This window comes from Eumetopias jubatus, unplaced genomic scaffold (assembly GCF_037043125.1).
Source record: "Eumetopias jubatus isolate StellerSeaLion01/CBP00866 unplaced genomic scaffold, mEumJub1_p1.0 scaffold_8, whole genome shotgun sequence".
Classification (NCBI taxonomy): domain Eukaryota; kingdom Metazoa; phylum Chordata; class Mammalia; order Carnivora; family Otariidae; genus Eumetopias; species Eumetopias jubatus.
The window spans coordinates 39,621,026-39,647,189 of NW_028274814.1; the positions used below are offsets into that span (position 1 = coordinate 39,621,026).

The following is a 26,164-nucleotide window of genomic DNA, read 5'->3' on the forward strand; positions in this document are numbered from 1 at the left end:
ACAGAAATACTTAAATTTGATGGTGTCACTTAAGATATCTTACCTAAGATACATTTTCATTGATTAGCTTTATTGTTTTCTCTTTTACACTGAGGTCTTTAATCAATATGAAGTCCACTGTTTTATCTGGCACCAGGTAGGTAGCCAATTTTATTCTCCATATAGTATGTCAGTTTTCTAACACGCACTTAATTAGCACTAGTTTATGATGCTCCCCTCTACATACATGTCTAAACTCTATTTTTTTTTCACTGCTCTATCTGCCCATTCCTGTGCCAGTACTATACCATTCTGCGGTGCACTGATTGGTTTGGTTAGGCTCTGGAGTACATCTTCAGATCTATTAGGGCAGATCTCCCACCTTTTCCTCTTTTTCTTCACATTACTGTTAGAATAGCTTTATTTGTCCATATAATTTTTAAAATTTTTCAATTGTTGTAAAATACACAAAACATAAAACTTGCCATGTTAACCATTTTTAAGTGTACAGTTCAGTGGTGTTCAGTACATTCACATTGCTGTATATCCAATCTCCAGAACTCCCTTCATCTTGCAAAACAAAAACTGTACAATTAAAAACAAACAAACAAAAAAACAAAACAAAACCTCTTCATTCCCCCAACTCATAGCAACCACCATTGTACGTCTATCTTTATGAGTTTCTAAAAAATTACTGCTGTGAATTTTCATTGGAATTGACGTATATACTAACTTAGGCAAATTAATATCCTTATGGTATTAAATTATACCATCTACTGATATCACTAGATCTCTGAATTTCTTTTTCGTCATATCTCCCTATAGAGTCTTGGGCTTTCTTGCTTTTTCTACTTTTTGGAAAAACTTAAATATAAAAATGATCATTTATTTTTGAATTTTTGATAAAGAGCCATCTGAGCCACAGGATTTAGGAAGAGATAGGGTTGAAGGGTTGAGACTGATTAGCAATTTAATTTTCATAATGATTTTTGTTCGTGTTTTCTATTATCTCTTGAACCTACTTTGTCACATTTTCCAGAAATGTATTTGTTCTATCTTTTCAAGCTTATTAGAATATAATTATTTATAAATGTCTTATTATTTTTAAATTGTATGGTACTAGTAGTACTTCTTTATCATTCTGTAAGAGATGATCCTGTCTGATTAGCCCTTTTAAAACAACTAACAGCTTATTTTATCCTCTACTCTACTGATTGCTGACTTAGTTTCTATTACCCTCCAACCTACCGTTTCTTTGGTTTTGATTGTTGTTTTTTTCCTAGTCTCCTGATTTGTACACTTAGCTTATTTGCTTTCATTCTTTATTGCTTTCTGACAAATATAACAACAAGACATTTCCCTCTAAAAACTAAAGGATTAGTTATATCCCACAGATTTTCTTTTGCTTTCTATTCTAGTCTTTTTTCTTTTTTTTAAAGTAGGCTCCACGCCCAGCATGGGGCTTGAACTCATGATCCTGAGATCAAGACCTGGGAAGAGATGGACGGTTAACCAAGTGAGCCACCCAGGCACTGCTATTCTAGTCTCCCTTAACCCAACAACTATTAAGTAGTACATTTTCAATACTAATCCAAAAGATATGTGCACCCCTATATTTACTGCAGCAGTATTTCCAACAGCCAAGATATGGAAATAATGTGTCCATCAATAGACAAAGAGATAAGGAAAACATGGTACATATACAATGAAATATTACACAGCCATAAAAAAGGATGAGATCATGCCCTTTGAAACATTGATGGCCCTAGATAGTACTATACTTAGTGAAATAAGTCAGACTAAGACAAATACCATATGATTCCACTCATAAATGGCATCTAAAACAATGAATAAACAAAAAAAATACAGAATTAGACCTATAAACACAGTGAACAAACCGATGGTTGCCAAAGGACAGGGGAGTGGGGGGGTTAGGCAAATGGGGTGAAGGGGAGTGGGAGGTACAGTTTTCCAGTTATGGAATAAATAGGTCACGGGAATAAATGCACAGCATTAGGAATACAATGATATTGTAACAGCAATATAATGGGACAGATGGTAGCTAACCTTGTGGTGAACATAGCATAATGTATAAACTTGATAAATCACTAAGCTGTATACCTGAAACTAATATAACACTGTGTGTCAACTATACCCCCCCCAGAAAAAGTACATTTTCAGATTCAAGATTTATTTTAGTTTTATGTTGCAATTCTTCATTACTGATTGCTAATTTTGCTGTATTAGGGGTCAAAGAAAACAGTCCATGTGACTTTAATTCTTGAGAATTTTGACATTTCCTCTGTGGCCAAAAATTTGATTTTTATGACTATTCAGTAAGTTCTTAAAAATCACTGCATATTCTCTGTTAGTGCAATATTCTACAGAATACCTATTTGAGCTTATTGATGTTACTGAAATTTTCTAAATTATTTTTTTTGTTTCTTTGATCAAGTTCTAAAAGGAACATGTACTAATGACCAACTGCAATTGTTGATTCATCTGTTTCTCCCCACTGTTGTTTTATACACTTAAAGGCAACGTTGTTAGATGCATAAATGTTCACAATCACTGTTCTTTTTATCGGTATGTAACACTGCTCTCTGTGCTTTATGACTTCTTTCCTCAGTCAGTTAAGTGTATGACTCTTGATTTCAGCTCAGGTCACAATCTCAGAGTCATGAGATCGAGCCCCATGTGGGGCTCCACGCTCAGCATGGAGTCTGTTTGTCCCTCCTCCTCTACTCCACACCTCCCCACCCATTCACACTCACTCTTAAAAAAAAAAGAAAAAAAAAAAAAAAAAACACCAAAAAAGATAATTTAATTAGTGGCACCTAGGTGGCTCAGTCGGTTAAATGTTCAACTCTTGATCTCAGTTCAGGTCTTGCTCTCTGGGTCATGATTTCAAGCCCCTCCTTGTAGTCCACACTGGGCATGGAGTCTACTTTTAAATTAATTAATTAATTAATTAACTAATGTTAAAATAAATCAGATTGGGAAGACATATTTTCTTGATATACCTTTTATTTTTAAAAATTTTTTTCTATTATTTTTAATTCTGCTATTTTTTGTCTTATGCTTAACTCTTATTGACAATATATTCTGTTATCTTGTTTTTTAATCCAGTTGAGGTTTGTATTTTAATCTAAGTTTAACTTATTTGCATATGTTGCCTTTCCCATTATTCATACCATTTTGGCCAACATTTTTCATGGTGTCTACATACCTCTTATTTTTCCCCACCCCCTCCCCTATTTTTTTCTATTCTCCAATAGATAAATTGAGTTTTATACTCAAGATTTGAAACTTATACATTGTTTTATTCCCCTAGCATATTATCAGCCATACTTACAGTTATATTTTCCTGTCATTTTCTTAAGCTTATCATTATCTGCATCTCCTCAAATAAGACACTGCCCCATCCACCACTATGAACAGTGCCAACTCACCATTCGGAGCTGGGGGAATGGTGGTGGTGGGCAGGAAGCCCCCAAATCTGAGAGCCTCTAGTGTAATAATATATATCTCTACTCTGCCAACACTCTTTTTCTGAGGTGATCTTCTACTCAGGTATAGGTAATGTGGAGGAGAAGGGGGCACTCAGAAGCTAATCAGGCTACCTTCACAAGCTGGCTTGAACACCACACCAATGTTACACTACAGCACCTGCCCTCACCACTACCCCATGACTCGTAACAGGCTAAGCACTGCTCAGAGTGGTGATGGAGCAATGATCCACCTAGAACAATAAGAGAGAAACAGTATTTGAAAAATAACCCAAACCACCTCATGACGCCAAATCCTCTTTTATTCTGAGAAGTTGTTTCATATATACACATATATTCAGATTCCTCACAGGGAAGCATTATAGCATTATGACCAAGAACATAAGCTTTGGAGTTTCAACTGATCAAATTCTGAATCCCAGGTAATCACTCAACAACTCATGTAACTTCAATCTCTCCAAGCTTCAGTGTGCCCATCTTTAAAATGTTATGACAATTCTTATTTCTTAGAAGATTACTGCAAGGATTAACTGAGAAAATGAAAGAAAGTACACATCCCTGCATGACACACAGAAAGCATCCAATATCAGGTATTATCGATTATGTTTTATGAATTATGGAAAGACTAGTCTCTAAAATGCACTTTGGTCCAAAGGATGTATTGCTAACTCTTAACTGTGCTGAGGAAGTCAAAGCTCCAGCTTGAAGAGCACAGCATACTGGGGCATTGGGTTGAGAATGCAAGTAAAAGGTGCATGCTCCAGTGCACCTACAGCCAAGCTCTAGTGCCTAAATATCCTAGATCCATGGCAGTTCTTTACTTTGTGCTGGATCAGCTATGAAAGAAGAACCACTTCCTACAAACTGTTCGTAAGATATAGATGATAGTATTCACCTATAATAAAACAGAATTCTAAAATTCAATGTCCTGGAGAAGAAAAAATTGTACTACTTTGAGGCAGTAAGGTGTCCATTATTTTAATTTATTGACAATATCAGCTCTGCACATTGAGAACTCAAACAAAAAATAAATTCATTGGTAGGTCCACAGTATGTCATCAAGACTTAGAAACAAGAAAATGGGCATAAAATAGAAAATTTCCTGAAAATACTGTAACCAATATTGAAAGTTCTGGGGTACCAGTGAGATTGGCCCTAAGTGCCAACCAAAAGTCATATGCTAATTAAAAGCTTCACCACAAGGAAAGCAAAAAAAAACCAAAACAAAATACTTATCTTGCCTAATCCATACTATTAATCTGAGGATCACATAAAACAGCAGAGATCAAATAAAATACAAGTGCTTATAAACTGTAAGGTAAGTAAAAGAATTTGAAACCCATTGATATTTAATATTTCCCTCTAAATTCAGATAAGAGCTACATAATTAAACATCTGTTCTAACCACAACAACCATAGGAAGTTTGGTACTTACAAATGAAGAAATGAAGGATTAAAGAGGTAAAGTAATTCATCCAAGGTCACATAACTAATAAACATAGATAACTGCATTCAAATTTAGGTCTGACTCCAAAGCCCATGCTTTTAACCACTATGGTACTAATCCAGACCACCTCTGTGAAGATCAACAGATTAAAAGAGATGTTCATAAAATAGGAGCAATTCCAGAAATACTATATATTGTACACTGCCCAATACAAAAGGGCCTCATTCCCTGGACCACGAACAAGAAGAAAATCAGGTCTTTTCCCACATCCCATTTTTCCTTAAAGGATTTTTAAAAACTCCTTGATCCATGTTCTTTTTCATACATGCTTGATTTAGCGATGTGAGAGTTAGATCAAAGTCTAGGAGAGCTGGAGAGATGAGGACAATATCAGTTACGAGCAAATTATAAAAATACGTGAGAATTTTCATAGAGCTGGTTCAAACTGCCTTTTATTGGGCTCTAACATGAGAAAGATGTTTTGGAAAAAGTGACCCCAGTCAAATGTCACCAGAGTAATTTGAGGGGAAAAAAGCACATACTAATAAATCACCATATCACATTCATATAATTATCCTATACTCAAAAGATTGTTGGCTTTTACAGTATTACCTTTTTAGGATGAGATGGTCATATTTGAGCAGTTGTCCTAGTGACTTATAGGGGTAATCACTGAAACTCAGTTACTCCCACGTGGCTAAAAACAAATAAGAACCATTCAAGAATGACCACAAATACAGTCTTTACTCTCTTTGGTACAAGAAATCAATCACAAGCCCATCTGTGTGAGACCTAGCGAATAAGAACACTATTTGAGAAGGGTACAAAGAAAAGGATGGATTGCCAAGAGGAAAAAAGTTGTTTATTAGACTGTGACAAGCTTTTAAATGTTTGCATTATCATTAACCAACTGCCTGATTCTCTGAGTCACACACCTGCCACCTCTAGCCAACGCCATCAGTCCTAAACTTGGAAGTAGGCTCACCTCCAAAACACTGGCACCCTCTTCTGACCCTTCTGTAGTACTGCATGCACACCAGCGACTGGGGCAAAAAACTCTAATAAAGGCATAAGTTAGTAACTTTGCAGGTAACAGTTTCCAGATAATTTTATATTTGCAATTCCCTGGATGAACATAAAACTAGCTGAATAAAAATATGAAAGAGCAGATCTTCTAAATAAAATATATGCCAATGAAAAGAAAACCAACTGTGTTCTCTTAATACTTTTCAGTTTATATACATCAATAGCTACAGTGATGACAATAACAAAAGCTTTATTGTGTCCAATAAGCCAGTTTAATCCTAACAACAACCCGATGAGGCAGACACTTCTACTCTCTTCATCTTACAGACGGAGGGAAAGTGAGGCACAGTGAAGTTAAATAACATGCCCAGGATCACATAACCTGGTAGTAAGTGGTAAAGCTGAATTTCAAATTCAGTCTATGACCCCAGAGCCAAAACCTAAGTTTTATCTAAAATATTCCTGTGAGGTAGAATGAGATTGCTATCCTGATAACGGATTGACAGAAAAAGTCTGAGTTGTAAGGAAAATTACCAATACATCATCCAAATCTCTCATTTTCAACAAAGTCCCAAACTGTACAAAAATAAAATATTACATGAAAGAGTTTTGGTCATTTCCCCATTCTTCCTCACTTGAAGATTCTCATCTTCTGGGTCTATAATGTTTTTATGCATTCTTTTTACTTCTCATTCCTCTTTTCCATCCAAGCATGCCCTTACTTACCCACCTGGTTCTTTAAAAGAAAAAGATTAAAAAAAAAAAAACTAATCCACGTTGTATGCTGTATGTTTTCTTCTATAAAGCAGAACTGTTTACCTATTTCTACCTAAGTTCCCTATTTCACTAGACCTTTAAAAAAATATTTAAGGCAATAAATCCAAATAGCATCATCAATTCCTTCTCTTTGATCATTACAAATATGATAGGTTCTCAACTATATGGAATTATTTAGGGTATTCCTACCTATAATCAGGGCTGACAGGCTATTTCTAAAAATACTAACTTCATTTTCAAACAGGATATGAAGGCACACTGTCTCATGATCTGTAGTTCAAAACAAGATCTACTTAGAAAATTTCTAGATTCTGCAGTTTGCCTACATAAAGCTAGACATAATATCAAAAATTAAGAACACTTAATAATCTAAACACAAGGTAACCAAGCTCACTGCCATTCATGACTAGAAGATTCATCATGGGTGACAACAAAAGATTCATTTGGATTTCTTTTTTATAACTATCTTTACAACATTTCATAATGTCAAAGTATACTTAGAAGTACAAACTTAGGGAACGTTCAAAGAATTAAAAGCATACATAAACTGCACCAGATTTGTTAGATCTAAGAACTGAACCAAGACAGTTATAGTTTTAGTATAGTATGATCACACTGCTAAAGAATTATTCATTACATTATTCATATCTCCTGAATCCAAGTATAACAAAAACAGCACAGGCAATACACGTGAAAAGGTGCAAGGAAGTGACTCCCTGCCAATACCAGAATTCTTCTCACCTCGGTCTGCAGGATGGCAGCCCGTTGTTCTTTAGCAGTCAAGGACTCCTTCAGCACTTCAATGTGTTGCTTACTGTCGGAGAACTGGTTTGTGAGTGTTTCTAGCTTTGTCTGTAGGGCTAGTAGTTCTGTGTCCTTTCTGGACAGCTCCTGCTTCACCTGACCAATCTAGAGAAGAAAATAAAACACTGTAAGGAAAAAAGAAATGAAACAATCACCTCTGATCTGGATCTTTGACAGATCCGAGTCACAAAACATGAAACTAAATATAGCATTAGTTTTATGACAAAACATAATTCATCTTATTCCATCATCAAATCTTGGATGACCACCCAGCCTCCCCCCGCCAATAGGGAAATTCCAGGTTTCATGTACTGTGTCTCCTAAACACTCTTCAAAATCCCTTAGAAAAAGAATAGAGGGAGAAAAGTCCCAATTCAATTAGATTACTGTGAGATGACAGGAAGCATCTGAATACCACTGTGCTGATCAAACAGTTTTCATTTTATTAAGTCAGACCTCTTAAAACATAAAGCAGGATTAGTGTAGATGTAAAACAGAAGGGAAAAAGAAAACCTCCTAGCATTGCTATTTAAAGTTAAATTCAAAAGCTGCTGCTGGTATACTGTTTATTTTTTCATTCACAAACAAAAGTTTACATAAAATCCTTATCTTAAAAAGCTACCTTTTTTGTTATGAGGCATTATAAACCTGTGCCTCTTAGAAATCATATAATTTTGATGAGTTAGGGATACTGACCTTAAAAAAAATTCCACCTACAAAGTTATATCATCTACAACATCATACCAACTAAATGGATAAAAAAGTATATGACTTAAATGCATAAAGGCTCATTCTGTAAGAATCGACATGTGTAATTTGAATCTGAATTACTGACAGAGTAATCCATAAGTCAAGAAGTGCCATTCATTCTCCCATAAATTTCTATCATCTTAACTTAAAAAAAATTTTTATTTCAAACATCTCATTTACATTTCTACTGCTGTTTCTAAGCATTTTCTAAATAGTCTCTTATTCTAAATGTGCACCAAATAAAAATCAGATTTGCTTTTACATTCTATTCTGTATCCTGCCTAGCGAGGCAGCTGTGCACTAACAGATTAATTATTGGAAGTATAAATCTGACCGACAAGTCAGTAATTTCAGTATTACTGATGAAAGTTCTTTGTATTCTTTTCATTGAATGTATCTATAGTATTTTTACTATAATAATCTTAGGTATAAGGGACAATTTAAGAACAATTTCCCATGAGGAAGTATGAAATAAATATTACTTTAATTAAAATTAGACTTTTAAGGAGTGCTAAAAATAAATGTCTCATTTACTCTTCTTGTTAGCAAGAAGACAAGCATTTTCCTCATATGCATGAAAATTCTATTTGCAGATTTAGTTATTCACTCATTCCACAAATATTTCTATATGCATACTGTATGCAAACTACTTGAGGATACTTAGAACATCAATGGAAGATGACTGTAAATGGCAGCTATCTTCATCCTGTAATATAAATATATACCCTGGAGTTACCACATACTGTAATGTTGTGGCATCTTTCATGACATCCCTTTTCCAATAAAAAATACACATTTATATTATTCCATCCTTAACATACAGGTTGCTCTAAAATCTGTTGTATGAATGAATATTCAGGAGAAATGTTTAAAATGTTATCACTTCCTCAACTAAAGAACTACTACGGTTTAAAGATTACCTCCAATCACATGGTTAAAAATAAGTATAAAATCCCTGTTTCCTCATCATCTACTTTATTAAAGAATCATCAAATACTAGTATATTGACCATAAAGACGGAGAAAGGGACAAAAATATTCTAAATGGAAAGCAGAGTTTAGAAGCACACATTTTCCATAAAAGTTAGGAGCACGAGGCTTTGCAGTCACTCACACCTGAGGATAAGTGTGTCTTTGAGTATTTACTTCTCTAAGCCTTGGTTTCCTAATCAGTAAAATGGAGAAAGTAAACAGTCGCTACTGTACTATTTGGAGATTAAATAAAATAATGTATGGAATGTGCTTAGCCTGTTGTCTGACACAACAAAGAAATATTTATAATAGCTAAGAAAAAAAAAGTAAAGTTATACATCAACTACTCCTCTAGAAAATACAGTTACCATAAACCAAATCAGTCCCTTTTAGAAAAAATATTTCACTTTACTACCTGTACTATAAAGGGGTCCATAAATAGCAAAAACATCAAATTAGCACAAGTTTGTGGTTTTTTTTAATGCTGCGTTCCTGTCTTATCCCACAATCATGTTCAGAAGCAGTTTTTCCTGACACTGGTGTGACATACACACACATGGCGGAGTACAGGGCAGAAGACAGAAGGGCTCACCGGCACGGGCTCTGGAACCAGACTGCTTGTGTAAAAATCAAGCTCTGCCTCTTACCAGATACATCACCTGAGCACCACTTGGCTACCTCAGTTTCCACATCTATAAATTGGGGTTGGGTGATATACCAAACTTAGCAGGTTATAAGTGCTTGAGTGTTAGCTATTTTATTATTTTTGTATTACACTTTGAAATGGAATCTTAAGTTCTTTAGACAGAAGATTAAACTAGATTTAGAGACTTTATGTTTCAGGCTAATTCTAATTTACTAGATAACTCTAAATAAGCAAATCACTTTCTACACATCTGTTCTAAAAAAAGGAACATTTGTTGGAAAATCACCTAATGGAGACTTAAAGATAATACATATGAAGTTAAAGCTCTTTACTCAAGAATTTCAAATTCTAAGAGAGTCCATCTTAAAAGTTTTCATCAAAAGAAGAAAAAAAATTTTGTAACTATGGTGATGGACGTTAACTAGACTTACTGTGAAGATCATTTTAATATATATATATCTCAAATCATTATGTTGCAAATCTGAAACTAATACATAGTTATAAATCAATTATACCTTACTTTAAAAAGAAAAAGAATTTCAAATTCAAATAATCACTAGAACAGAGAACATCTGCATATTCTTATACCAAAGAAGAAACAGAGATCACCATTCATATAAATCAACAAGTATCTACAAAAGGAAAGGAAAAAAAACACTCTTGGAAGTACCATCCATACAGTGACAAAAGCAACAATAAAGAACCAGAACAAGTGAGGGCTCACTGCACACAAAGTGACATATGGGTCAAACTGGTGAACAGGAGTCGGTTAAAGAGCAGAGCAGGCTGGTTAGTGCTAGTACTGGGCAAAGCTGCCAACCGGAAAACGAAAGTATAAGCCACCCAGAAGCCAGAGCTAGCAGGGTCCCACTGTGGGATCGCTGCACACAAAGAGTAAATCTTACGGCAAAGACCTCAGCCTGAAGACCAGCCGCTCTCTTTTTCAGCTCCTCCCCTTGAGCCTCTTTCGAACTTAGTTCCTCCTTCAGTTGCTCTACCTGTCACGACATTGTTATTCTTTTTCACTTATGTGTCAATTTAGGTCTTATTATTTGCTTTTCAGCCAGAGCAGTAACTGGAAATAACAATAACCTATATAACACAATCAAATCTGTTCCCTTAATTCCCTCTTCAAAGCACCCTAGATAGTTTCTCTACTTTCACAGGGGTTTCTTAATGGACTTAAATGTGCCAATCAACAAATGGAAAGCAAAGATTGTATTATAGTGTATTTTCCTCTCAAATTAGGGTGAAAAATACAAACTAATAGAAACTTGAATATGTGAATTTTTAAGTTCTAAAACTGACAAATTTTCAGTAGTCACTGATAACAGATTCTTAAAATAATAAAGGAATATTCTACTGACTTTTATGCCAGGTATGAGTCCACAGCAGGAAGACAGAAACTGGAGAGGGAGTTAGAAAAATTGTGTATCATTCCTCTACAGTTTTCTGTTCTGAGAAACTGGGAAACTAATACAATTGGGATACGAGGGGTACTTATTTTCTAGCAATATTTTATAATCACAATTATGATTTTTAATTAAACCAAAACAAACTTGGCAAATTGATAACTATAATAAACTAGATCCTCCAATTTGTCTAAATAGTTTATAGAATCAAACTAGATGGCTGTGGACCTAAGGAAAAAATATTGTGACTGAGTTTCTAAATATGGACTGACATGCCGTGCTGATACGAATCTTGAAGTGCACACGGGAAACAATAAACCTGATACAAATGCATCTTCTCCAAGGGATAGAGCAAAGGGTTTTTCTTTATGGAACTGTATTTGAAGGGAAAATAGGATATTATTTAAGCCATTTCAGAAAAAAAAAAAGTGGGGGAACTGGGTTCAGCCTCTTAGGGTTTTGACTTTTACAATACTACACAAGAGTTAAAGAACTTGGTGTCTCATGGAGTGAGAAAAACTCAATTTGGATATAATTCTACTAAATCACCTCAGAAGTACTGATAGATATAAATCTTAAACTGTGACAACACATATCAGCTTTTCTTTTAAAAGTAAAAACTTGAAATAACGATACATGGGTAATTCTGACTTTAGTTCTGGGAAAGTTGCATTTGAAAGAATTCTAAGTATCCTTCCTGAAGTCTGATAAAACAATGTGAAGTTCTTCATCATCACTAAGGAAATAGAAATATGCATCAATTTCTCAAAACTCTTTTAAAAATTACAGTATCACACACCATTACCTTATTTTTCATAAATTTAGAATGACTCCGATAGACCTCCATTTGTTTCATTTCTTCTTCCCGTTCTTCAGTACTCAAGGCCCCATTTGATTTCAGCATCTGAATTTCCTCTTCCAAGTCTCGGAGCCCACGCTCCATAGAGGAAATTTTTGAATCCTGAAGATAATGGTAGATAAAGACATTAAAGTATTCACAAAGAATCAGAGAAGTTGAAAAACTCAGTCTTTACAGATGGTGAATTTAATAAAGATAAATATGCAGGAAAACTGCTGTCTAGCATTTGGTGCCTTGCTTCTAAATTATATCCTTTATGGCCACTTGGGTGAAAGGAGGACAGTTCATATCTAGAATATGATTTTTCCTCTGTCTCTTCCTCCAGTCCGTACCCTCTCATTTAAAGTTGAGAGAATTATCTTTAAAAAATAGTAGAAGAGGGGCGCCTGGGTGGCTCAGTCGTTAAGTGCCTGCCTTCGGCTCAGGTTATGATCCCAAAGTCCTGGGATCGAGCCCTGCATCAGGCTCCCGGCTCCATGGGAAGCCTGCTTCTCCCTCTCCCACTCTGCCAGCTTGTGTTCCCTCTCTCGCTGTGTCTCCCTCTGTCAAATAAAATCTTAAAAAAAAAAAAAAAAGTAGAAGCAATGGAAAGCTAGTTAAAGTTTCTTTGTACTTCATGGTCAACAAATTTCTAGGGAAAAATTTTGTAATATTAACAAAGAAACCGTTCCTAGTTACTCTATCATTCTACTGTGATCCCTAAAAGGTTTATTTCTGCTCCCAAAGGAGGGAAAAAAAGAGTAAAAGTGTTTCAAAGACTTATGCAATAATGTGTGTAACTATATTTGCAATAATAAAGATTTTATAGCATCCCATTGTAAAAATAACAAAGGGATGAATAATTATGCTAACAATTACAGTTTATCATATTACTTATTTTCTAGTTCTCTACATTTTAAGTATTTTGTAATAATTTTTTTTAAAAAATCACTGCCCTTATAAATCATCATCTCCACAAATATCACCTCCCAGTAGAACATTCCTCTATGTTCAATTTCTTGGTTTTGCTTGTCACAGTATCTAATTTATCCCCTAGTTTACTTTAGATGTTATCAATTGCAGAAAGATCACTTTAGATGTCAATTACAGAAAAATTCCTACATGAAATGAAAATTTTATATCTAAAGTTGTATATGTTTATTCACCTAAGAAATAAAGTAGAAGTATAAATTAAGTATAGTTTTATTTTATTTGGAACTTCAGAGAAACCAGCCCTTTAGAAAGTAATTTTGAAATTACTTCCCTTTGCACTTCATCTCAAAGATTTCTTGATTGACATTCCTTGCTATCATAATTCTTAGAGCATGCAGATAAAAGTTAAAGGATTTATCATGAGACAAATACCACTAGCAATTTTTAGGTTCAGGGGAGAGAAGGGGGATGTACTCCTTGTCCTGCACTGTTACCTTTAAAAATATAACAACAAAAACTTTTTTTAGAAATCTACTCAAATTAAACTTATATTTAGTTCAAAATTAAATGCACTGAAGTAATGCAATCAAGAGATACACTAAACCTAAATTCTGAAATTGGTGGGTGCGTCCCATTTCTACCACAGCCTAAAAAAAAAAAAAAAAATAGCGAGCCACAATTAATCTCCTGGCCCATAAAAAATAAATACAAGCATAACTTGAAGGTATTGTGGGCTCACCTGCAGACCACTGCATTTAAATAAATACCACAATAAAGCAAGTCAAATACATTTTTTGGTTTTCCACTGCACATAAAAGTTATGTTTATATGGTCTATTAAGTATATAATAACATTATGGAAAAAATGTACATACCTTAATTTAAAAAATAACTTATTGCTAAAAAATACTATCATCTGAGCTTTCAGCAAATCATAATCTTTTTGCTGGTGGAGGGACTTGCCTACATGCTGATAGGTACTGACTGGTAAAGGTGGTGGCTGCTGAATTTAGAGTTACTGTGGCAATTACTTTCTTTCTTTTTTTTTTTTAAGATTTTATTTATTTACTTGACAGAGAGACATAGCGAGAGAGGAACACAACAGGGGGGAGTTGGAGAGGGAGAAGCAGGCGCCCCGCCTGAGCAGGGAGCCCAATGCGGGGCTCGATCCCAGGTCCCCAGGACCATGACCTGAACCGAAGGCAGACGCCTAACGACTGAGACACCCAGGCGCCCCGACTGTAGCAATTTCTTAAAATAAGTCAACAAAGAGGTTTGCTGCATCGATTAACTTTTCCTTTCATGAACAATTTCTCTATAGCATGTGATACTGTCTGACAGCATTTTACCCACAGAACTTCTTTCAAAATTAGAATCAATCCTCTCAAACCCTGCTGCTGCTTTATCAACTAAGATTACATAATATTCTAAATCCTTGGTTGTCATTTCAACAACTTTCATGGCATCTTCACCAGGAGTAGATTCCATCTTAAAAAAAAAACACTTTTTTTTGCTCACCCATAAGAAACTCCTCATCTGTTCAAGTTTTAGCATAAGATTCAAGAAATTCAGTCACACCTTCAGGCTCCACTTCTAATTCTAGTTTTCTTGCTATTTCTGCCATGTCTGCAGCTCTTCCCCTACTGAAGTCCTGAACCCCTCAAAGTCATCCAGGAGGGCTGGAGTCAACTTCTTCCAAACTCCTATTCAGATTGATATTTTTACCCCTTCCCATGAATCACAAATGTTCTTACTGGCATCTGGAATGGTGAATCCCTTCCAGAAGGTCCAAATCCTTTAGGAGAATCACTATCTATGGCAGCTATAGCCTTACGAATGCATTTCTTAAACAATAATACCTGGAAATCAAAATGACTCCCTGATCCATGGGTTGCCGAATGAATGTTTTGTTAGTAGGCATGAAAACAACAATAATCTCTTTGTCCATCTCCATCAGAGCTCTTCAGTGAGCAGGTGCATTGTCAATAAACAGTCATATTTTGAAAAGAACCTCTTTTTCTCTGTAGTAGGTCCCAACAGTGGGCTTAAAATATTCAGTAATGTTGTGAACAGATGCGCTGCCATCTAGGCTTTGTTTACAGAGCACAGGCAGAGCAGACTCAGCATAATTCTTAAGGCCCCAGGATTTTTGGAATGGTAAATGAGCACTGGCTTCAACTTAAAGTCACTAGCTGCATTAGCCTCTAACAAGAAGCTCTGAAGCCAGGCACTGACTTCTCCTCTAGCTATGAAAGTCCTAGATGGCATCTTCTTCCAACAGAAAACTGTTTCATCTACATTGAAAATCTGTTCTTTAGTGGCGCCAGCTTCATCAGTGATCTTACTAGGTCTTCTGGGTAACTTGCTGCAGCTTCTCCCTCCATACCTGCTGTTTTACCTTGCACTTTTATGTCATAGAGATGGCTTCTTTCCTTAAACCTCATGAACAAATCTCTGCTGGCTTCAAACTTTTCTTCTGCAGCTTCCTCGCCTCTTTCAGCCATCACAGAATTGAGAGACTTACAGCCTCCCTCTGGATTAGGCTTTGGCTTAAGGGAACATTGTGGCTAGTCTGATCTTCTATCCAGACCCCTGTAGCTTTCTTCATATGAGCAATAAGGCTGTTTCACTGTCTTATCATTCATTTGTTCACTAGAGTAGCCATTTTTAATTTCCTTCAAGTACTCTTCCTTTGCATTTATAATTCAGCTGTTTGGTCTAAGAGGCCTGGCTTTGAGCCTGTCTCAGCTTTGGACCTGTCTTCCTCACTAAGCTTAATCATTTCTAGCTTTTGATTTAAAGTGAGAGACATGTGACTCTTTTCACTTAAATATGTAGAGACCACTGTAGGGTTATTAATTGGCCTAGAGTAACATTGAAGATCACTGATCACAGATCACCATAACAAATATAATAATGATGAAAAAGTTTGAAATACTGGGAGAATTTCTAACATGTGACAGAGAGACATGAAGTGAACAAATGCTGTTGGAAAAACAGCACCAAAAGACCTGCTTGATGCAAGGTTGCCACAAACCTTCAATTTGTAAAAAATACAGTATCTGCAAAACACAATAAAGTGAGGCACAATAAACCAAGGTATACCTGTAAACTATTTTCATTGTACTATCTAAAAATTCACCTTTAAGATTACTATACATCTTCCTGGAAAAATCAGGATGTAGTCCCTTAAGAATAACTAAAATACTACGCATATGCATGGGACTAACCTGCAAATGAAAGGTGGTTGACCTCTGACATTAGTGGGGCGGGGGGTGGGGGGTGATGAAAAAGGGCCAATGGAAAAAGGGACTGTATTTCTAGTACCATTGGTACTCCACACAAGACAAAATTGCTTCCAGCTATGAACTCAAGCTCCACACATCACATAGACAACCTCTAACTGTACAAAGCCCCCACAATGCCCCAAGAAACATTATCCATCTTCTCCCCTAACTCCAACACAAATACAGAGGCAGCTCTTGACCAAATCAGCACCCTCACTACCAAATCATGTCCCATAAAAGCTTCTCCCCAAAAGGGACCAAACTATAACTGTGAAAGTCAAGAGGCTGCCACTGACCGCCCAGATAAGAGACCTGCCAGGCTACTCACTGAAATCAAGCCAGAAAAGCAATGTCTGATATGCTCAACTTGTCCTAGCACCAACTCAACCAGACTGAGTTTAAGTGAGGATAGTCCTTCCAACAAGGTTTGTTATTCCTAGAATGTATAATAATAAGTAAATAAATTCCTTATCATCTTACTACTCTGTACTTCCCCAGCCCTGGGTTTCCCATCATTAATCACCCAATTCCAGTGAGCCTCCTGGAATCCCCTGTTCCTTATTAAATTTCTCAAATCCTCACCTTTTTTCCCCCCAAATTGTCTCCTTATCCCAAGGTAAACTGACTTCCCCAAAGGACAGACTTTCCCTGCACTCTCTCCAATGAAGGTCACTAATGCCCCAGTACCAGAAAAGAGCAGGGGAAAAGTGCTCCCTCCCTTTATTTACAGCTCACACTCCTTTTTACTTTACCCTCCTCGCTGCTGCCATCTAGGGACTTCCCAATCACTCCCCGCCATTTGAAAACATCTTTGGCACCTGGCTCACAATCAATCTTCCCTTCAAATGCCACTCCTGCCATCATCCTGGGATTTCAATGTCCTAAATTCCAATGACCTCATCCACCACTCCATTTCAGCTATCCACTTGATAGGACTACCCTCTGGATCCTAAAATCACCCAGGACTCTCTCCCCAGGCCTGCTGCACCATCATTTTCTATTTGCTGTTCTTAAACCCCACAGAGATCTCCACTTCCCTGTCACATTTTCTCCCAACCTGTCAGTCCACTCTGAATTCTCTTCCTTCCTATCCACACTACATTCTTGTACTGATCATGCAAACTACTCTCTCACCATGATGCTCAATTCATCTGCATCCCAATAGTTCTGCCATTATCTACCAGGCAAAACTCTCACCTAGAGCAGTACAGTTAATTCTTCCCTGTTCCTCCACTACTAAAGAAAAAAGGAAAAAAATTAGAGAAGAAGGAAGGGGAAGTGGAGTGGAGAGGGAGAAGATGGGAGGGGGAAGAAGGCAAGAGAAGGGAGGAAGAGGAGGAAGAAAAGGCAGAGGGAAGAGAAAAGAAAATTACATCACCTTGAAGACAGGTAGGCTCTTTAATGGTCTATCAATCATCTTCCTTTCCTCTTCCCCCCAAGACTACTCTAGACCTTCAAAATTCTCTCAAGCTCATGCCACATTCTCAGCAACTCAACTATTTCAGCTGTGATTTCAGCAAAGCATCCACCGGACCCAACTGGGCCACCAGAATCTCAGAATCTCTTGCTTCTTAACCAAATGGCTGAAGGTTAACACAACTTAACACAGATCCACTACCAATTAATACTATTATACTTCCCTACTCTATCCAAAGGCGAGTAACATGATTTTGGAAACACAGGTACATTCATGTGTTTTATTCTTAGGTTTAAACAGGGCTCAGGAAATAAAATGTACAAATAGATTTGTGGGAAATGGGAACTAAAATGGAACCTTTTTAAGGCTCTTTACAGAATTATGTTCAAGATTGCTAACTGTCTAACTACAAAGAACCCAGAATTCTTCTAATTTAGAATTTGTTTGGTAAATCCTTTCCCCATTGGAAATAAAGATATACACAAACAAAATTTTAAGAGGAAATCATTTAAATTCAGAGAAAAGTTCTTAAAACTGTACTTGAGAAGCCTCTATTTAGATAAAACTATATACCAATAACTCAATATTCTTGTTGTCATAACCAAATATTAAATAAAGACCCAAAAGCAGAAAATGTCAAACTTTTTAGGGAATATGAAGAAGCTAAAAAACAGAAAGAAAGAGAGAGAGGTCCTTATCTGTAAGAGTCTTTCAGCTTTTGTAAGAAAGACTATGATGTTCATCAAAATAATAATAGCAGTAGCAGCTAACAGTTTACGATATGCCAGATACTATTCAAAGTTGGGAGGGGGAAGAAGGCAAGAGAAGGGAGAAAGAGGAGGAAGAAACTAATTTAAACCTCAAAACAATCTACAGGATAGCAATATTATTACCGCCTCCTATCGATAAAGAAATTGAGGTATAGGGAGGTTAAGTAACTTACTCTGTGTCATATAACTGATTCAAGTAAAGCCAAATTTTGGACCCAAGGAATTTAGAGGCAAGCTCTTAACATAACATGGCGCCCAAAGATTTCTAACTATTCATTAACTTAAGGCAGCGTTTTTCAAAAGTATGGTCCATGTTCTATGTTCTGGATCCCCCCAGACCTTTTCAAGAAGTCTGCATAGTCAAAACTATTTTCGTAATAATACTATGACTTTATTTGCCTTGTCCACTGTGTTAACATTTGCACTAAAGGTATATAAGCAATAGTGGGGAAAAACTGCTAGTGTCTTAGGACAACAGGCAGTGGCACCAAACCATACCAGCAGTCACTGTACTCTTCAGTGTCAGGCACTCACAGAAAAAAAGAAAGAAATATCAGAAATTAAAAAAAAAAAATTAAGAGAGCTTTCTCGGCCCAATGTGGGTCTTGAACTCATGACCCCGAAGTCAAGAGTCACATGCTCTGCCAATTGAGCTAGCCAGGCGCCCCTAGAAATAAAATTTTTGGAAGACTGCTTCCCTGGAGAATGCCCCTAACGAGGCAGTAAAATTTATTACTTTTAATTAGTCACAACCCTTAGGAACATATCTTTTTAATATTCTGTGTGATGAATGGGAAGGAGCTAGGCATATCCGCCCACTGAAGTACGACAGTTGTTCCTTCAGAATAGCACTTGTGTGCCTCTTTGAGTTGCAAGCTGCATTAGGTAGTTTTTTCATGGAACATCATTTTTACTTGGAAGAACAATTGACAAACTATGGCTACTAAACTTAGTATTAGGCAGGCATTTTCTAAAAATGAATGAATGAGCCTGTCATTTTAAGAGAATACAGGGGTCCTGAGATCAAAAGGTTTAAGCATAGCTCATTTAAAGAAATTCTGGACAAGCCTTTTTGGTCCCATTTGAGTTATGATCTATAACTAAAAGGGAATAAAACTGAAGTTCTTTTAAAATGTCCTTTTAATCATCTTACTATGTCTTCTCAATCTACAAAATAAGTGAAATATTATTACATACCACTTTCTAAAACTCACACAGGAAAGTCTGTAATCACTTCAAAGTATAAAGTGACTCACAAGATTCTTGTAGATTCTTACTTACCTTCATTTCAATAACAGTTTGCAGAGCTTTTGTTTTGGCAGAATCAGGAGCATTCTCAAATCTCCGATGCATCTCCTATACAAGAGAAGCAAAAAAGAGAGTAAGTGTCCTCCTTTTCACTCGTTTTTTCTTAAAGGGAGGGTAGAGAAGGACGGGGAGAGGGAGTAATTGTGTAAAAAAGATGATTACCCCAGCCTTACAAGACACTCTGATCCCTGTCCACCAGACCTTCCCCAGTGGGTCAGAAAACCCACAGGCTGCATTCAGGCTAAGGAAGTATAAGAGTCAAACATACAGGCATAAAGAGTCCCTGTCAGTGAACATCTATTTAAAATTAGTCACACAGATGAAATCGGTACAACAGATAAACTACAACGCAACCTCAGACTGGTGTGTCAATTTTCCACATAACTCTAAGACATATAAATCAGAACTCCAAACAGTCCAAAAGGGAGATCAGAAATACTCCCTTTTTAAAAGGAGATATAAAAGCAGTCACAATCAGTCTGCACTGCACAGAGCTACTGAAAGCATTTGTGTTAACCACATCCTTTCTATAGCATCTACCCCAGAGTAACAACTGGCTACCTGTGATGAAAATCTCTCTCTAGTGGGGTGACAAGTAGAAAGAAAAAAGAAGATAAGGTTGTTCACGTCTACAAAATGTCATAAAAACATAACTATTCTTTTTCATCTAAATTTTAGTGAGTTCAGAATCAGGAAGAAAGGAAGCTATGGTAGTAATATCACAATTAGGGTCTTCAAGGGTCACAGTAAAGGTATCAGACCACGTCAGGCTATTTCCTGTCAGATTGTGTGAATGTCTCTGACTTAATCAGTCAACATTTCCAAAGTACCCTGCCATAGCTTCTAGTGATCCCGGAGAATACACAGATGAATACTTTCCATCTGAACTATACTTAACCATAATAAAAGGAATGTGTAATACTTTAATTATACCTTTCACTTAAATCATTCATTCTTGCCTGGCCAGGAAGAATGGTTTGAGAGAAAACAGAAAACAGAATTGCACACTTCACTGAGTTACCTCTTCCTCAAAGAGTAGTGCCAATAACTGACAAAAGTTCTAAATTATAAAGTCAACGGTTTAAAAACCAGTAACTTTTGAACATCCACATTTACCAGTTGGCTGCTGAAACTACAGTGCAAACCACTATTAATATATACCACCTTTTCTGCTACTTTTCTCCCTAACTCCAGCCTTAAATATTCAACAAGTTATCCCATCCGTACGTTTAACAAATACCTCAAACTCTTCAAGCCCAAGAGTAAACTCTTGGTGGTGCTCTAAAGCCTGCTCCATCCTTCCAGTCACTCAGGTGAAACATCTGAGTCTTAATGCCTTCCTTTTGCTTTCAAGCCACAGTCAATCAGGAAATCCAGTTAACTCTACTTTCAAAATATATCCAAAATGTAAGCACTCCTTGCCATCTCCACTGTTACCACTTGGAGTAAGCTACAAACAAAAATATATCTTTTAAGGGTGCCTGGGTGGTACAGCTGGTTAAGCATTCGACTCCTGGTTTTGGCTCAGGTCGTGATCTCAGCTCTTGTTTGGTTGAATAATGTGCACACCAACCATACAAGGAAGCCCTTCCCCAATCCCACAGATTCAACTACAGTTGACTCTTAAACAACATGGGTTTGAACTGTACTGGTCCACTTATACGTGTATTATTTTTTCTTTTTTTTAAAGATTTTATTATTTATATTTATTAGAGAGAGAGAGAGAGAGAGAGAGCACAAGCGGGGGGAGGGGCAGAGAGAGAGAGAAGCAGACTCCCCGCTGAGCAGGGAGCCCAACGCGGGCCTCCATCCCAGGACCCCAGGACCATGACCTGAGCCAAAGGCAGATGCTTAACTGACTGAGCCACCTAGGCGCCCTTATATATATTATTTTTTTAAATAAATATAGTACAGTACTGTAAATGTGTTTTCTCTTATGATTTTTAATACCTTTTTCTTTTCTCTAGCTCACCTAGAGAATACAGTAAATAATATATATAATATACAAATTATGTGTAAATCAACCATTTATGTTATCAGGAAGGCTTGCAGTCAATAGTAGGTTATTAGTAGTTAAGTTTTGGGAGAGTCAGACATTCTATGCAGATTTTCGACTATAGAGGGGTCAGCTCCCAACCCCCTCATTGTTCAAAAGTCAACTGTCTTACCTTTCCATGGATAACCTGCAAAATCTATTTATCTAACCTTGTAGTGGACATCTATCACTCTTTCTTGACATGATATCTAATCTCCCTTTTATGTTTGGGGATTCCACATTTTAAGACAGTCTTCCTTCCACAATAAAAGCTAAAAATGCCACATATTTTTTCCCCAGCCTTTCTTGCAGTTAAAGTCCAGACACAAGACCTCATCTCCACCAGAATCTTTTAACAGAAGACTTGGGGACGTGAATAGTGACAATTCTGGCAATGAGTGGCAGAGGCAGCAGCTACCTCAAGCTCCCGGTCTCAGGAATGGCAGAGGTTCCAAAGGTAGTGAGCAGTGTCAGTAGTGTCAGCCAAACAAGCTGCTGTGTCTGTGCCCTGCACCAAGAGCAGGACTGTCTTCCCCAAACCGATAAAGGAGCATGATGGACTAGAGACTGGTTTTGGCCGTATAACTTCTGTACCCAGTCTCTCCAGCCCTCCTAGAGATTCTGCCCGGATTATAGCAACAGTCTCCCAAAGTTGATCTCCCCAGTAACACAATGGAAGACTGTTGCTTTAATTTAATTATTTTAAGTTATTTCTTTCTCTACCTCTCCATTCAAACAATTCATCCACAACACCAATGAATGCCAGGGTGCCAAATCTAGTGGACACCTTTCTGTCGTCATCTTCCTAGAACTCTCAGAGGCATTCAAAGCAGTGGGCCACTCCCTCCTATACACACATTTTCTCTTGACTATTACAAACACCACACTCTCCTATTCTTCTTTCTCTCCAAGTGCTTCTTCTGTTTCTTTTGCAGGTTCTTCCTTCTAAATTAGACCCCTAAATACTACAGTGACCAGGTGACAAGTCCTAAACCCTCTTCTCTTTGCCATCTAAACTCTCTAATCCATAACATTGCTTAAACTTCATCTGAAACACAAGTGAACTCCTAGGCCCTCTGCTCTGATTTCAGACTCATTTATCCAACTGCCCATTTGATATCTCTATTTAGATGTCTAATAGGTAATTTATATTGTCCATAACAAAACTCTTGATTTTTCTCTTCCTTAATCTAGCCCCTCATCTGATGAGTGTGATGAGAGATGAGTCTTCTCCATCTCATTAAATGGCACCACCCTCCCAGTGGTTCAGCCAAACACCAGTGTCTCATTCTTCCCAGATTTTCATTTCCCACAACCAATTCAAACAGGAGGCAGGGATTGCTCCATCTTCAAAATATGTCTTGAATTATTCCACTTCACTCCATTTCCAGTTCAGCTGAACCCTAGATTACTATGACAGCTGTTAGTTTCCTTCCACTTCCTCTGTCCATTCTCAAGAGAGCACCAGGGTAATCTTCACAGAGGATCAACAAATTATGACAGTTTAGTCTGCTTTGAATCCTTCAATGAGTTTCCCATTTACTTCTCACTCTCTACAAAATCAACATGATCTGACCATAATGGATAGAAGACTGGCCCTCCTGTTGTAAACTATTTTAAAATTAGATAAAATGCACGAAGTAACTGTTTTCATACACTGGAAAACAAGGGCATAGGTCTATGATCCTTTGAAAGAAGAGAAACAAACACTGATGGCCCAGACTGCTATTCAGTATGTGAAGCAAGGAGAGGAAGCCCAAACAGAAGATAGCCGTCATGCAGAACTCAGAAGAAGGATTAATGGGTAAGATTCCTAAGACAGCAGAAATGTGCAGAGCAGAATATCACACAGAAGGAAGGTTATCCATAAAAGCAGCAGTGCCTAATCTGACACAGGTCCCTTTGAGTCTTTGGCCAAACCCTAAGTGTGCATGCACTGGGCAAGACTCCACATGAAACAATTACTAGCGACAGAACAAGTATCAGAGAGCTATGAGTTGAGCAACTACCTGAACTCACATGGGGCTGGGAAAAATCCTAGTTCCAAATAGCCAAAGCAAGGAGAACATCAGAGGCATTTAGTAGAGACACCAGAAAAGCCAAGTCTTAGAAGTAAAGTTAATTTAGCCCTGAAAGAGGAAAGGCTATCTTTGTCAACCCTAACAGCGTTTAAAAACAAGTCTTCTAAAGATCAAGTTAATCCACAATTAAATTAATTTTCACAAGGCAAAACACTTCATTAAGGAAGAGAGTCAAATCCAGAACACACTAATCCAGGACAAAATCCCAACACATTAGTTCAGGCCATAACAATCTCTCACCTACATTAAAACAACAAACTCTTCAGCTTCCTCTGAGCCTCCAGTTTGTCCACATTTAATCTATTCTCCACACTGTAAGCAAGATAATCAATTGGCCACACAGCAGATATTTAATATTTACTCAATAAAATGAGTGTAAAACATTTAAAAGTATAAGCAAAAATAAAATGAATCCTACTAATTGTAAATTATCTTCATCTATTAATAAAATTCTATAACCTGTACTTTATATTTTTCATTTGGTATTTCTGTATCAACCTGAAAACATTAAAACTGCATTTCTTTGAAATACGTCACAATTCAGATAGTGAACTAATTTTATCTGACTTCTTTCCAAATAAGGTAGATTTCCAAATGTCTTAAGGTTAAATGGTAATAATTTTAAATGCTAGCAAGCATGTAAGCAAAACATAAAGAAAACAAACCCATTTGAACAAAAAAATCCTCCTTTGCTAGGGAACAAGGATGCATTTTAAACCATTCACAGGCAGAAGTTTTCCTATTAAGACATTTCCAAGCCTATCACTTGTAACAAATTTCCATTCAGAGGCCTACACATTAAAACTCATTATGAATACATCTTGCAGTCAGTGAGCTGATAAACTCCCCTCTCCCACTGAGTAAATCAAGCCTCTGACTCATGCATGCACTGAGAGAGGAGACAGGAAATAGAAATGAATGTACTATTCAAATAAAAATAAGAACTAGAATATTCCACTTGCTCGCTCTATTTCACTCCTTTGGCCTGAAATGAAACAATTAAAATACAGGTAGGATTATCTGTATCTTGTTAGGCTGTCAACTGTGGTAGACAACAGAAAAAGTGTTCATTTCCTCTCATTAATTTACCAGAGAATAATGACTAATCTAGAGTTAGAAACCAAGCAAGTTAGGAATTTTGCTATTTTTCTCTTTTAAGTAGTTTCTTTTAAAAAGTCAACTTTTACTTACATAACTGAGAAAAAGGAGTATTTGTGACTGCAAAGTAGTACTTATGTCTGAAATTTCTTTCTTTCGAGTTTCAGGTTTTAGCCCCAGCACCCCTGGTTCAAGGGTAGAAGCTCCAGGTTGCTTGTGAGACCCCTTCACAGATTCAATCCTCTACACAAGTTCTGGGTTTACTGTACTCAAAACACAGAGGAGACAGGAATAAAGAAGACGGGGAGAATAAGCAGAAAGAATCTTCCTGGTTCTCTGTGTCAGAAACCATTATATTTTAACCCTTTACCATCTCTAGTAATGGCATTACTCTGAGAAAACGTGATCTTGTCAAAATGGAAATGGGCACACATGATACAAGGAAAAGGGGAAGAATAACCTGAATATGGTATGCAACTGTCCGTATTTTCCAAAATCACTCACAAAGCAGCAAACTTGGGACCCCCTCCTTTCTTAAAATTCTTCCTATGCTTTGTCTGTTTCTATTTTTTCTCTTATTTCTTTCTTTCCCTCCTATCTTCTCTGCTTCTACCTTAAAACTGCCAAGGACAAAAATAGGCACTCCTCAGATATACTAGTTAGATTCAGAATTCCTAGCCTAGAACCTAGTCAAATATTAGTACTTTTAACCTCAAACATTTCTGTAAACCCCTAGATGATAGCAGTTATGCTCACAAGGTTTGTTGATTGAAATATTATAGACACAAAAACTAGCATGAATGTAATGTTTCAAAACAAATTTATATTTTATTTACCACAACAGCATCTACATTTCTAAAATTCAGAGCATATATAGGTATGAAATATATTATTTATTTGGCCTACAGATAATGTTTGGTATGCATATAGAATGCAGATCCAACCATAGCCAACTTTAGGTATGTTCTGCCAACAGAAGGAGAACCCAAACTTGGGTCTCAAACTCTGGCGTATAACAGAATTACCTATAAAGCTTATTAAAACTCTATATGCCCAAGCCCCAGGCACTGACCAAGA

At 36.7% G+C, this 26,164-nt stretch overlaps 1 protein-coding gene across 3 annotated transcripts in view; it reads right to left on the reverse strand.

The window, feature by feature from the left end:
• ERC1 (ELKS/RAB6-interacting/CAST family member 1) overlaps window positions 1-26,164 on the reverse strand; it is a 563,373-nt gene that overhangs the window by 427,763 nt on the left and 109,446 nt on the right. For 2 of the 3 annotated variants that reach the window (XM_088025858.1, XM_028121160.2), the window contains exons 4-7: window positions 19,847-19,921; window positions 12,127-12,282; window positions 10,824-10,907; window positions 7,480-7,647 (exon numbers count right to left, since the gene is read on the reverse strand). In XM_088025858.1, the coding sequence (XP_087881984.1) occupies window positions 7,480-7,647; window positions 10,824-10,907; window positions 12,127-12,282; window positions 19,847-19,921 (483 nt within the window). The remainder of the gene's footprint in view (window positions 1-7,479; window positions 7,648-10,823; window positions 10,908-12,126; window positions 12,283-19,846; window positions 19,922-26,164) is intronic. The other variant, XM_088025859.1, reaches the window with a different exon arrangement.